General features: G+C 35.7%; 1 protein-coding gene across 1 annotated transcript in view; it reads left to right on the top strand.

Moving 5' to 3' along the window:
- Positions 1-14,054, top strand: part of DPYD (dihydropyrimidine dehydrogenase) — an 829,985-nt gene that overhangs the window by 462,470 nt on the left and 353,461 nt on the right. The window contains exon 14 of the mRNA XM_032867196.1: positions 11,582-11,746. Within this exon, the coding sequence (XP_032723087.1) occupies positions 11,582-11,746 (165 nt within the window). The remainder of the gene's footprint in view (positions 1-11,581; positions 11,747-14,054) is intronic.

Here is a 14,054-nt window from a genome sequence, read left to right as displayed (position 1 = left end):
TTCTACAGTAAAGCCTAAAAAGTGGTTCTGATAATTAAAATAGAGTCCTATTACGAATAACACATTCTGAAGTCCAGAATGCTGAGTTTCGTTGTTTGCTTGGTTATTTTTGTTTTTTTTATTCTAATTTGTAAAATCTTTCCCTATGTAGCCATACTGATCACCTTTAAATGTAACATGATTATACCCATGAAACTAAAAAAAATTAAGTCAAATAAAATAAAAATTGAAAAAACTTTAGAGGACACAAGACAGGAAGTTTTTCAAATGTCCTTCAGTTTACTTGTTTGCATTTCCTAAAAAGAGACTGTTGCAAAGCATTTTGGAGTTTACAATAGCTTTGGAAGAATTTATTGTTCCAAGGCTAATTTTAACCTGTGATCAAGATTGCTTTTTTTATTCAGTTGAATGTGATATCCAGTAATTGTTTGTCAAGGCTAAGTGCTGTAGGACATAATACATTCTTTAAATGGAGTTTCGTAATTATAATACGAGCATCTTTATGGCCTAATATATGAAAGAATGCTTTTGGGTAAAGGTGTTAGAATTATAAGAATGCAGACTTTAAACTTTATTATTTCAATTATTAAATCTCATGGCTGCTTAACTTACATGACACTGTATATTTGCTCAAATGAATGATTTTTTGTTAACTGAATGGTTTTGCAGATCTTGGCAGAAATAAACTTTTTTTTTTTTTCCTCCCTCATACTGCATTTTCCCCTTTTGGTCAGTAGGGTATTGTTGGGGAAGATTACCTAAAACAGCCAGGTATATGTGTTACCTGAAATAATTTTGATGAATTTGAGATTACCCCTAAATCATAAATTTGTGTCATAGGCCAAAAAGGTTTCAGGTCCTAAGGCTTCCAATCTGAGATGTTTCGATTTGTAGGTTTTATAGATAAATTACTTTTGTTATCCTAATGAATATCAGCTAAAAGTGATGTAAGACGAAAGAATAGTTTAGATGTACATCTTAAGAAATAAAATGAACACCTTTTTCACATATCACACAAAAAAGAGAAACCTAAGGTATTCCCGTACCTTTGATGCAGCGTACCCCTACTCAAATATAGCCCTTTCTCTTACCTCTAGAGGTCATGATGATGTGGTTTTGGAATATAGGTAAGGTTCAGTAGGGTGAGGTCCAGAGCCGATGACCAAGATAGAATTCTTGAGATGTCTTTGGTGCAAAATGGTGGTTTTATTAAAGCACAGTGACATGACCAGTGGACAGAAAAGGCAGCTGCGCTGAGGTATGAGTGGTGACTGATTATATACTACGGGATTGGGGGCAGTAAGGAAATGGGAAGGTTTTCAACTTTCATATGCTAAAGAGGACTGACCTACAAGATATCAGATGCCTTGCCTTTGTCAGGTTAAGGGTGTTTTCCCCTCTAGCAAGGTATTATCATTAAGGCAGTTGGAAGATTTCTGGACTTCCTGTCACACAAATCCTACCCAGGAGAGGGGATAGGATAGAAGTTGCAGAGTGTCAGTTCAATGCTTTGTTTTCAGCTAGGCTTCTGCTCCCTCATCAATGACTTAGATTTTGTCATCATCGTTTTCTTGCTTTTGTATATGTTTTAAGGAAGAAGAAAATTACCCAGAGCAGGCCCAGAAGTTGGAAGGTTACTAACAATAAGCTAGAGATAACCAGAAGCCCTACGGGGAGCTAGAGATAACCAGCTGCTTCTGCTTCCGTAAACAGGCTTCCTGCCACAGGCTCCCTGCATACTGCTCCTGCCTAAGGCAGCCCTGCGCCCCCGCCCCGCGTGCACTCACCCCCCACTCCCCCCACCCCCACCCCCGTTAAACCTACCTACCAGCGGACAGCCTAGCCCTTGGAAACTGACTGCCTGCAGTCCCCTATAAAACCCTATAACCCTGTGATTCCAGGCCCAGAACTTTGAGTGGGAGCCCTTCTGGGTCTGCCAGCATGCATAAAATAAATCTGAGTTCTCCCACTTCTTTGAGTGTCACTTGGTGTCTCTCCAGTCTGATTTTTATTTTTACCGCAACATTACCACATATGTATCTCTAAATAGTATGCTGTTCAGTTTTGCCTGTTCTTATATTTTATTTAATATAATCATACAGCTTACATTTTCATGCAGCTTGATTTATTCTTATTATTCTTCCAATATTTTGTTTTTCACATCCATCCTAGTTGAATCAGCATTAACTTGTTCATTTTTCTCTGCTGTCTACTGCTCATCTTTCCTTTTGTTTAAAAGTATTTTATCCTCATTCTTGAGTTATGACTATGAAGTTATACAGTTTTATGTTAACATTCCTTCCCTTTTTTTCATTTTTTAATTATTATTTTTTATTTTTTTATTTGAGCATTCCTTCTTTAGAGAAAATATTTTACTCTCTTCTGACTTCCATTGGCACTGTCAGGAAATTCACTATCAATCTGCTTTTCCTTTGTAGGTAATCTTTTCTTTATCTGGCTACTTAAGTTTTCCGTTTGTTTTTGGTATTTTATTTGCAATTAAAAAATTTTTTTTCCTTGAGTTTGTCCTTTTCCCTTAATTTGAAGATTGGGGTGTCTCATTAATTCTACTAAATCTCTAACAGTATCTCTTGAACTATTGCCTCTCTCAAGACTCCCCATTATCCTTGTTGGGAGGCCCAGTTAGATTTCTTCTTCCATTCTCACTCTATTTTCCGTGCCTCTCAACCTCCGTATCATGTTTTGCATCCCATTTAATCTTCCCACACATATCAAGTGGACTAATTCCCTTCAGCTAAGTCCAATCTCTTGTTTACCCCAAACTATTAAAGTTCTGTTTTCCCAATTTGTACTATATGTATTTTTTTAATTTCTAGAAATTCCTTTTGCTTCTATTTTAAATTTTCATGTCGTTTTGAGTTTCTTATTCTTTGATTATACATTCAAGTCCCTCTTTTATTTTTCAAACATATTAACATTCATATTCTATATCTTACAATGTCAGCATCTGTATTCTTCTGTGGATCTGATTTTGTAGCTTTTTCTTCCTACTGCCTCGTACTTATGATATTTTTTTTCTCATTTGTTTAGCAGAATTCTTCTGTTACGAGTCCACTTTCCATGGAAATTTATTTATGAGAATTTCTTGATACCTGGGGTAAAAATCCCTCCAGAGACAGTTTGAGATTATTTCTCCTAGTTATCTGTGGATACCACAACCAGGAGCCACCTCTAAACCAAATTTTCAACTTGAAGTGTTGCAGCCCACACAAGTTTGAAATCGTAAGGGAGACTTCTTTTCTTTTTCATCCATAATTAAGGCTAAAATGGACATTTACCCCACCATTGCCCTCTGGTTGTTTCCTGGTTCACAAATTAAGAGCTTTGCTTTTTGTTTATCCTACCTTATGGTTAGGCCCTGACTTTTTCTGCTCTCTCAGGTGTGTATAAGCCATTAGAAATCAGTCTCTTGGGCGCCTGTGTGGATCAGTGGGTTTAAAGCCTCTGCCTTTGGCTCAGGTCAAGATCCCAGGGTCCTGGGATCAAGCCCCACAACCGGCTCTCTGCTCAGTGGGGAGCCTGCATCCCCCCCCCACCCCCCACCACCTCTCTACCTACTTGTGATCCCTGTCTGTCAAATAAATAAATAAAATCTTAAAAAAAAGAGAGAGAGAAAGATATCAGGCTTTTGGCCACCAGGGACACCAGCAGAAACATTGAAAGCAGACACCACCTTACAGGTTAGTTTCTCCTTATGAATCTCATTTTTGATCCTGAAGTGATTTCCTTATTTTGACACCAGTTCAGTTGTTCCTCTTTTGTTTTTTTTTTCATATCCCAGTCCCATATGTTTAAATGTACTATACCGTGAGAGGTTTTTTTTTTTGTCAATATCTTGTTAACCATACTGCAGAAATGAAAAACTCATGTCTGATGCTTTTAGATGCTTCCTTCCTTAAATAATAGCCATTTCATTTACAGTGGCTTCTAGAGTAAAACTAGAGAATTTATACAAGTTTGATAAAAAGTAAAGTTTTAAAAATATTTATCATTTTCAATGAAAATTCTGCCTTAATACTTGAAGATGATTAATAATTATTAAACCTGACTCATGCTTACACCTTCACAGCTGCTGTTCTAGGCCTTAAAAGATTTCTTCAAAGCATATCACATGATCATCTTATAAGCAGGCCAGCAGAAATTTCTAAGTTAATTACAGTTTGGCAGAGTGTATCCAAAACCTCTTATCTGAACAGTGAACCCAATAATTTAATCAGTCTGTCTGTTGATTAATCATGTTCTAATCCATCTGATATCAGCTCTGAAAAAGCTCTTCATCTGTTCCTTGTAAAACTTATCTCTGTGAATGCACAGCTGCTGTGAGCTATTGGTATTAATAACTTGAATAGGAGACAGAACACAATGGATTCCCCAAGCCTGCAGAAAAAAGTTTGAACTCCTTAAAACAGTCATTCAGGACTCTCTAATCTGACCCAACTCTACAATCTTCCCATCCTCATTTCCTGTTGCTTTCTCAGCTTCAGCCCACGTACTGGTTAAGGCCAGGTGCTGAACTCTTCTGTTTGACTGTTCCTGAAGCTGATGAGCTGATGAATGAATAAATATGTATTTATCAAATCCCCGTGTCAGATGTGTACTGTTGCACTTACCATCCTACAACCTCTCTGTCATATAGTGAAGCATATAGTGAAGCCGCTTTGACAGATGAGAAAGTCAAAGAGCAAAACAAATTACTTTCTGGTGTCCTGTTTACAAAGTTATAAGCTCTTCGAAAAAGGGCTAGAGGAAAGACAAAAGACCACACAAGGTGTGACTGACTATTTTGCTCATATGACATAAATAAAATTGAAAAAGTTCATCTCCGTGCTTGAGCGCTGTGAAATACCAGATCTTCGAGACTATGTTTGACACTAAGAGGTGGGGGACATTTGATCCAAAGCGAGCACTAGAGAGTGTGTGAGTAGGAGTCCTTCTCTGACATACAGGAGATAATCGGTATACTCAGCTTCTATTCATAGTTCCACTCTTTGAGCCTAATCAGGTTATGAATGGTTTTCGCAGACATTCTAGAACAGAGTGTGTTGTTTGTTTTTCCTTTTACTTCTGCTCTCTTACTCTTCACACACAGGGTGTCCATCCTGTCAGTTCAGTCCAGTACGAGACTGAGAATGATGCGTGTACAGCAGGCTGTCTGCGTGGACAGTCTCCAGCTCACCGACGCACTGGAATCACTGAACTCCCAACAGTAACCTAAAATGTGAGGGGATTTTTAAAGAGTTCTTACAGTTTTGATCTTGCAAGGTTTCGGGCCACAGGAATAGGAAATGGGTTGTCAGAGTTTCATTTCATTACCTGATAATAATTTTGTCCATTTTGCATCCACTTTCCTAGTTAATTATACTTTCTCAGTGTCCATATGATATTTTCTTCTAAGTTTTCTAAGGTGAAAGGTGCAAAAACTAGTCCTGGTGTGGATTCTTTAAGACTCCTTTAAAACTATTTGCTTAGCTCTCAATTACTCCGTCTTTGTTTATATGAACATATATAAGAATCCTAATTAATTCTACCCTTCTAGATATAGTTAATTAGACAAGGGGTGAATATCAAACCAAAATTAAGCCCATTAGAGTCTGTGCCCCCTGGGGAAAAATTGGGCCTGAGAGATTGCAAGATTTGAATGTGACTATACCTTATAACCTGGAACCTGTCTAGCAGAGGAAGCCCTCTATAGAGAGAGGGAAGAATGAAGAGCAATGCAAATAGAAGCAGAGAAAAGAGACAGAGAAACATTTTGGAATGCATTTCCTTCCTGTTATGGGAATTATTCCTTTTCCTTAAACTAAATACCACATTCCACTTTTGGAAAGAAAAAAAAAAAAAAACTTGTTTAAATTGACTTGTTTTTCTTGCAACGAAAATTAGTGCTAATTGGTATCACCTGCATCAAATGTTAAGCGGTCACTAATATTATTCATATCACATAAATGCACCTGAATTCTAGTCTCATCTCTAATGCTCACTAGAGCTGGGCACAAGTGGACAAGTCCCTTTAATTTCTCTAAGTCCCAGTTTTAGTATTAGCACTGTGATGACAGAATCATGAAGATCAAATAAAATGATGTATGTGAAAGATCTGTACTATAAAAATCTAAACTGTTATTTTTTATATGATCTCAATGCCACTACTTCTCTGATACTTTATCTTGTATTTCTAAATAACACTCTTACTCTTGTTTGCTATGTTTTCCATGTGGGTAGACAGATTTAAAGTTCCTTATGACAAAGGGGTAAATTTTGTCACAATTTCAGGTTTTTGAGTGCTATCTTTATGTAAGACACTGGGATGGAAAAATTGATGTATTAAGAACAAATTCTTATCCTACCCATTCCACACCCCCCAAAACAACCAAGTAGAGATTATTCTGACCATTATAACATGTATTTCGGGGAGTAATCAAATATTAATATACTTAGTTCATGAAGAAAATAAAATGTTAGAGAGTTCTTTCATAATAGTGGAGTTGCACTGGAAACTGGGCCACTGTTGAATTTTATTTTACTTTTTGCTATTCCCAGGGTAGCTGTATGCCAGATTTATAATGATAGAACTATATTATGTAACAGGATATTTGTTGTTAGATTTATTTGCAAAATGATTCTCCTCTACCTTGGAATAATGTATAGATAAATCCCAGTTATACAGAAAGTGGTATATTTTAGAGGACGGTTTGTCATGCAATACATTTAATTTTTGAAATTCTAGCTTATAAAACTAATTAACTAAAAGATTTGTTTGCCAAAAACAACCAGTTGACAGTAGAATTTTGGAAATTAGAAAAAGTAAAACTTACCCCTAAGATTTAAATGACAGGTTTTCAGGTAAACCAGTATAATTTTCTCTGTAGCTCTTAACAATATGCACTATGATACCACAAAATTCATTAAATAGATTTCTCATTTTACCAATGTGTTTTTGCAGTTCAGGAGTAAAACTTCTTTAAAATTACATATAATTTTAGAATCATATTTATTCTATTGAGTTTTTAGAATTCATATTTATATAATTACTAAAAGTAATTATTAATACCTTTAGAATCATCCTTGCTCCACCATCCCCAGTTCTCTTCTAGCATCCACTTTCCTGAATTATTTTTAATTATTCTCTTACTTTTATTTGGTCACATAAGTACGTTTCACTAAACAGTGTGCTGTGTTGTTTTGTTTGTTTTAGGTATCATATTCTATTTATTTTTCCATAGCTTGCTCTTTTCACTCAACAAATTTTAAGTTAATCTGTTGTGGTACAGGAGCTGTGGTTCACTTTGAAAATTTTATTTTTTCATTTTCATTGAACTTTTTGAGGACCCAGTTCTTTTCCTAGCCTCTTACCAAGACATCTCTGCAAAGTTTTCTTTTTCTGTTCACTGAGGCCATTGTGACTATCTTGATCCAGTGGTAACCATGGAAACACGATAGGGATTTTTTTAGTATAAGAGAGGTCAAGTAACTGAACTTAAACAAGCAAATATAATCAGCCTGTTTACCATTTAAATCTCTTTACTAATGCTGAAAAATCACTAGCATCACTTCAAATGTTAAGAGGTCACTGACGCTCGATTTTATAATGGTACTTAACAATATCACATAAAGCAGAGATATCACCTAACATTTCCCCATCTATAAACATCAATTTTAAAAAATATACTGTTAACTCACTGAAGATTAGAACTATGGTAATTCATCTTCTTTGTTATAGAGAATGAGCTCACTTGTTCTAAATATTCTGAATATGTTTATTTTGTTATATTAACTCCCTTAAGCAATGCTAATATAATTTAGCTATTAAATATTAAAGCAAAATATTATCTTATACAATCATGCTCAAATTCTAGTATTCCCAGGTCAAAAGCTTTAGTAAGTTATTGTCCAATTATTGAAGCTCTAACTCTATAATCATATAACCCAGGATAATTGGTTGTATCCATTTTCATTCATCTTCCACTTAATTTAACAATTCTAAGAAGTCTTAAGTCAGTGGAGAAGGTTTTTTTGACAAAGTAGAAAATATGAATGAATTTGGGAAAGAAAACCTAGAATAAAATTTCTATTACTGATTCGTCACTGGGTGACAGTCTTGGAATCTGCGCACTTTTGTCGAATTTGGAATATGTTGAATTTTTAAATTGCTAGGATGGCAACAATTGACTCACTGATAGTTGACAAGCTCTACACGGTAGGCATATGTAGTTTGGGCAGTTGTTCAGAATCTTTTTTCTTTGCTTGAGTTAAGGAAAGAGAAAACTGACCTGTTCAGAGAAACACTGCCTGTCATAAATTAACATAAAGGAATAAGCAACCCCTATTATAAAGTAGATGAAATTTCCCCTTGGTTTGCCTTGCACTTCCTGTTTAATCTTTGTTAAAGAGATCATTGAAAATTCTCCTTTGGTATATTTAGAGTTTAATACCAGATTATGGAAGAGAAAAATAAAACAACCCTAACAATAAAATTACACCTAAGTCACAGTAAACAAAGGGAAAATCTCTAATGGCAAAATTTTAGGTTTTAAGTTACCACTAAAGTGGGGCATTTTAAGAAAGAAGCATTTGCTTGACTGTACTCCAATTAAATCTTGTCAATTTATTGACCCTTTGGCTGTTGTGAGTTGTTGACCTAATTGTTATGAGGAGGGTTACTGTGAAAAAGCATATGGCTTAGAATTACTGGACCATTGAGATTTTCCTTACTCAGTATGGGTGCAGTTCTTCCACTCTGTCTTCTTTATTTTACGATATTAAAAAAATCCTAAGCATACTGTGGGAAGATGTGAGCCCAGTCTAGTAGGGTGTGGACACAAGAAGCAAATATAGTTGGTTAAGATCCTAATAGGCTCATTGGCTAATAAATCCCATAGGTAGTCATGGACCAAGTTAGGAATTCACATCCACCTGATCTAGAAAAGCCCTAGAGCAGATTATGTTTGAATGAGGTAGTGGTATTTAGATCCTAGAAATTGGATAACCCAGAAAGTTAGGGTCAACAATCAGGGAGATCTTAGAAGTTACAGGGTGATGAAGTTCAAGCATGCTTCCTGTCATTGAGGCTCTGCGGTAGGCTGAGATGGCTGAGATGGGGAGAGATGGAGTAATGGACAATCTGTGTCAAGCACACTACTTCCAGGATCTAGCTGTATTCGGTAGTAGGGAGCTATTCAGAGAAGAGGTCCCTGAGCTATCAGGGGAAACAAAGAAAGTCCCCACTTCTAGAGTAACAGACTAGTAGGAAAGGATCTAAGCAAAGAACCAGTACCTGAAATTTGAATACAAGCCCAATCCTACATGTCTGTTCAGCAACAGAATAAAGACAGCAGTAAATCCTGTATAGTTCCCATCCCTCAGGACAAGACCCATTCTAGTGCCTAGAATTTTGCTCTAGGCTTCTTTAAAAAACATTGTTTGAGCACCTACTAAAGGCCAGGCTAGAAGCTGGGCATGTAATAGCAAAGATAGTGTCTCCTCTTCCATACCTTACATTCTCATGAGAGGTTCAGACCAGAATATAGACAGTAACAATGCAGGATGTTAAGAATGCCAATTGGGGACGGTATATATTGCTAAGATGGCATAAGTCAGAGCAGCTTAATAAGACTTGATGTTGGAGAGATTAAAAGGTTTCTCAAGGGGCTGAAGTTGAAGCCAAGACCTGAAGAATGGGCAAGAACAGGGATACTGCCAACATTAATCCATTTCATCCAATAAACTGGAGGTGTCACTACATTATATAATGGTCATTTAAAATAGGTGCCCCTTCCTTTGTGGAGCTACTCTGCCAAGACTCATGAGTTGGGGAACTGAAAGAGGACTCTGTTCATTTCCTTGGCCAAGTTTTCCTATGCAGAGCACAATCTGTGGCCTAGAATTGATTTATCTAGGTGGAAGGCTTTTAGGGTAGGGGTAAAGCAGAGGGAATGAGGACCTCAAGGCTTAAAAGGTATGGCTCTTGAAAATTGGAGTATAGAGGAAAACCAGCTTTACTTGTTGCCAGAATTGTCTCCTCTGCCCATGACTGCACGAGAGTACCGACCTGGGGGAACTGCACAGAAGCCACCTGCTGGGTTGCAGGGCACATATTGAAGCATTTGCCAAGACAGAAATTTGACCGACTAGGCTTGAGCTTCCTGCAGCGACTCTACTTGTCATTTTACCCATTATAAGATTGTGGAACACTGTTTCACAATAGCAAATCAAAGTAAGGCTGGTCGTGTTGCCCACAATTACAATAGAAGTGGAATGGCTTAATTAGTAAAACATTAACTGGCAGGATTCCTATAAGTAAAAATGTACATATTTAAGGAGCCTTATTGTAACATTTATACCATTTATTTTATAATATACTAATTCGAATGTAAAAGTGAATGTAAATTACCAGAAATTAACATGCAATGTGAAGAAAAGTCCTTTCATCCTCTGCAACTGTAGCATTTGGCAGATTCAGGAATAAATAATCTTTTGTGGCAAGGGTATGCCTTATCAAACATATGCAGATCAGCACTAATTAATGCTAATTAAGGTTTCCTGTCTATCTAGTTGGAAAAACGTCCAAATGTTATGAAATCCAGTTAGTATGCCTATTACGCTAATTGTTTTATATGGGGTGGTTCTTAATTAAAATATGTAAATTGACCTTAATTGCTATATACTAATGGGGGTTCATGTTATCTCACTAAAAGTGACAAGATGGTGAGGAGGGGTACTTAAATGACTAATTCTGATAAATCCTTAACTAAATGACCTTTACTCAAAATTAATTTTAATTGGAAGTTCGCTAAAGAAACATTTTTCTTCTTTGTTTCTTTCTAGTTTTTAGTAATGTAAGAATGTTACTCTTCTTTGTTAATACAGCTTTAGAAGCAGTTGTGCATTGTTAATTACACTTAACAAGCAAGTTAATTTGACTGTTTACTGTTTATAGTTATCAGGAAGTTATTGATATCCTCATTTCAGTCTGGGGAGAAGTGAATTCTCATTGAATGTGTATTTATAGTTAGAATCCTATAGGTAAGTTGGCCAACCCAGTTAGTTTGTTAGAGTATGTGTTGAAGTTTGATGAGCCGGAAGTATTAATATGTACTCCCTGGCTGATTTACATTGCAATTGCTTTTTAAAAAAATATTTTTTTTCTTTACAAAACATTAGCTTTTATTGGAGTTAAAAATCTCATTGAAGGTATTTGCATTAAATAGACTGAAATGATATTCTTACATTTTACTTACCAGGTTTTTATTTATTATTTAATTGCAAACAAATTAAAATATGTATGCCCCAAACTAGTGTAAATTAATTTACATATTTTACTTATTTTTTTTTACTATGCTAACCTTGCAAGTACAGGAAGTAATTTAAATAAAACTAACAAATATTTTACGCTTTCATCTGGAAGTAGTTTATGTTCACATGTAATTTAAAATATTTTTTAAGTCCTTCTGTAAACATGTGAGAAAGGACTTAATAAAATATTGTCATATGGAAAAGAGCAAAGAATAAAGATTGTAGTTTTTCTTTGTCAAAAGGAGACCCAATATCTTTACTCTTTTATCAGGACATCGTGACAAATGTTTCACCAAGAATTATTCGGGGGACTACCTCTGGCCCTATGTATGGCCCTGGACAAAGCTCCTTCCTGAATATTGAGCTCATCAGTGAAAAAACGGCTGCATATTGGTGTCAAAGTGTCACTGAACTAAAAGCTGACTTTCCAGACAATGTAAGTGTGATTTAACGTCTAAAACAAAAGAATTGGCATAAGTTGGTGAATGTTTATTTAAACATCCAATTCATAGGCTTATAAATATTAATGTGTATAATATATTTTATTAAAGAATCTGCCAGTTGCTTTGCTGATGCATAGAAAGATAAAAAAGAAAGAAAAGCTCAAGAACTCATAAAAATCTGCACAATGTGAGGCTTTGTTATAAATGGGTGCCATGCAGATGGAAGAAGTATCTACATAAGCAGGAGGAAGAGAAATGAAATACTCATTTTATTGAGTTGATTTTCACTGGATGTGGCTAGTATTTATGAAGGTGATGACCTTAGGAAGAAATTATAGACTATAAATCATTTTAAATATAAATCTGAGGCAGAAGCAGAATATCTTCGTATATAGTGTATTTATGTTTTTTCAGTGGGAAATAATTCACCAAATAATTTTAATACTTTTATACTAAATGAGTCACTATTTTTTATAAAACCCTTTCTTTAAAAGTACTATATATAAAGATTACATGTATTTCATTTCTTTATGGGTTTTTGTATGTTGCCAGTAGTTTTGTGTTTTTTTTTAATATTTTATTTATTTGACAGAGAGAAATCACAACTAGGCAGAGAGGCAGGCTCCCTGTGGAGCAGAGAGCCCGATGTGGGGCTCGATCCCAGGACCCTGAGATCATGACCTGAGCCGAACGCAGAGGCTTAACCCACTGAGCCACCCAGGCGCCCCTTGCCAGTAGTTTTTTAACCTATAGATAGTATTTTCTCTTCAATAGATGGTTACAGTTGTTCTTGATGTCATTCATTCATTTTTTTCTCCCCTCCCCTCACTTCAGTGCACAAATGCACACACAAGCGTGTGCACACACACACACACACATTCCCTCTCTCCATCTTATTTTCTGTCTGAGAGCTGGTGATGAATGGAGGTTGAGGTTTGAGCCATGTGTGTCTTTATTTGTAGAAAAGATTCAAAGACAAATTGGAATGGTTTAAGTATTCTAATGATAAATGTTTTAAAATCTAATGAAAATTGTTTTCCCACAAACTGGTAAATTAGAAAACCTTACAAAGGGACTTTTGCTATCATACTGTTATCTAACCCATCAAGTTTTGTTTTTCTTTTTTCTGTTTTAGAAAGTCCTAATTGTTTCAAGGTTTTCCTATATTGAAACAAAATTTAGACACTTAGAATATAATTAATCTTCCTCAAGTCAAACCTTCGGATATGAAGGGAACTAGGAAGACCCATATGAAACCTATAGCTTCCGTTCATTAGGAATTTTTCACTTTCTGAAAATGATGTTGCAAATCATCTCTGTGTTCACATTATACAATCAACTCTAATAACAGTTAGGTTGAGCTGTTTGTTTTTTAAAGGACCCAAATTTCATGGGAAGTTTTTCTCAGAATGACTAGGACAAAAAGTGGGTCAACCAGAAGAATCATACACACACACACACACACACACACACGTGTATATATATATTTATTAAATATACACATAATTATTATTGTGTATTGTATTATACATACACGCATTACATATACACACATATGTATACATATTTTATTTTATTATATATATATATATATATATACTTTTTTTAAGATTTTAATTATTTATTTGTCAGAGAGAGAGAGAGTGCACAAGTAGGGGGAGTGGCAAGGAGAGGATTGGGAGGGAGAAGCAGGCTCCCAGCTGAGCAAGGAGCCCAATGTGGGGATTGATCCCAGGGCCCTGGAATCATGACCTGAGCTGAAGGCAAATGCTTAACCAACTGAGCCACCCAGGCATTCCTATAAGTAGTAGGTCTTTTTTAAACATGGTCTACAGGTTTGAGTATTATACCAGGTACTGAACATGCAGTGACATAATACTAATCACAATAAGCTTGAGTTCTTATAAGATTAAATTGTACTTGGTACTGTTATAACTGCCTTATATATTTTAACACTCATTCTTTAAACAATCTTATAAGTACTATTACTTTCCCTATTTCACAGAGAGGAAACTGAGAGAAAACACAGATGTTAAGTAGCATGCCCAGAGTTACACGGCTAATACAATGTTCCCCACTCATCCACAGTTACAGTTTCTGTGGTTTTAGTTACCAGTAGTCAAGCCATGGTCCGAAAGCAGGTGATCTCCTTCTGATGTATTGTTTGGAAAATCAGTAGCTGCTTAAAGCTCTGTCACAGTGCTTATGTCATTCACCTCACTTCATCTCCTCACATAGACACTAACCTCTCACATCATCACGAGAAGAGTGAAGACCGTATAATACGGTATTTTGAGAGAG

This window comes from Lontra canadensis, unplaced genomic scaffold (genome assembly GCF_010015895.1).
Source record: "Lontra canadensis isolate GAN:19392208 unplaced genomic scaffold, GSC_riverotter_1.0 scaffold33, whole genome shotgun sequence".
Classification (NCBI taxonomy): domain Eukaryota; kingdom Metazoa; phylum Chordata; class Mammalia; order Carnivora; family Mustelidae; genus Lontra; species Lontra canadensis.
The sequence above is the reverse complement of the archived record's forward strand: the minus strand, read 5'-3'. Positions and strand labels throughout refer to the sequence as shown.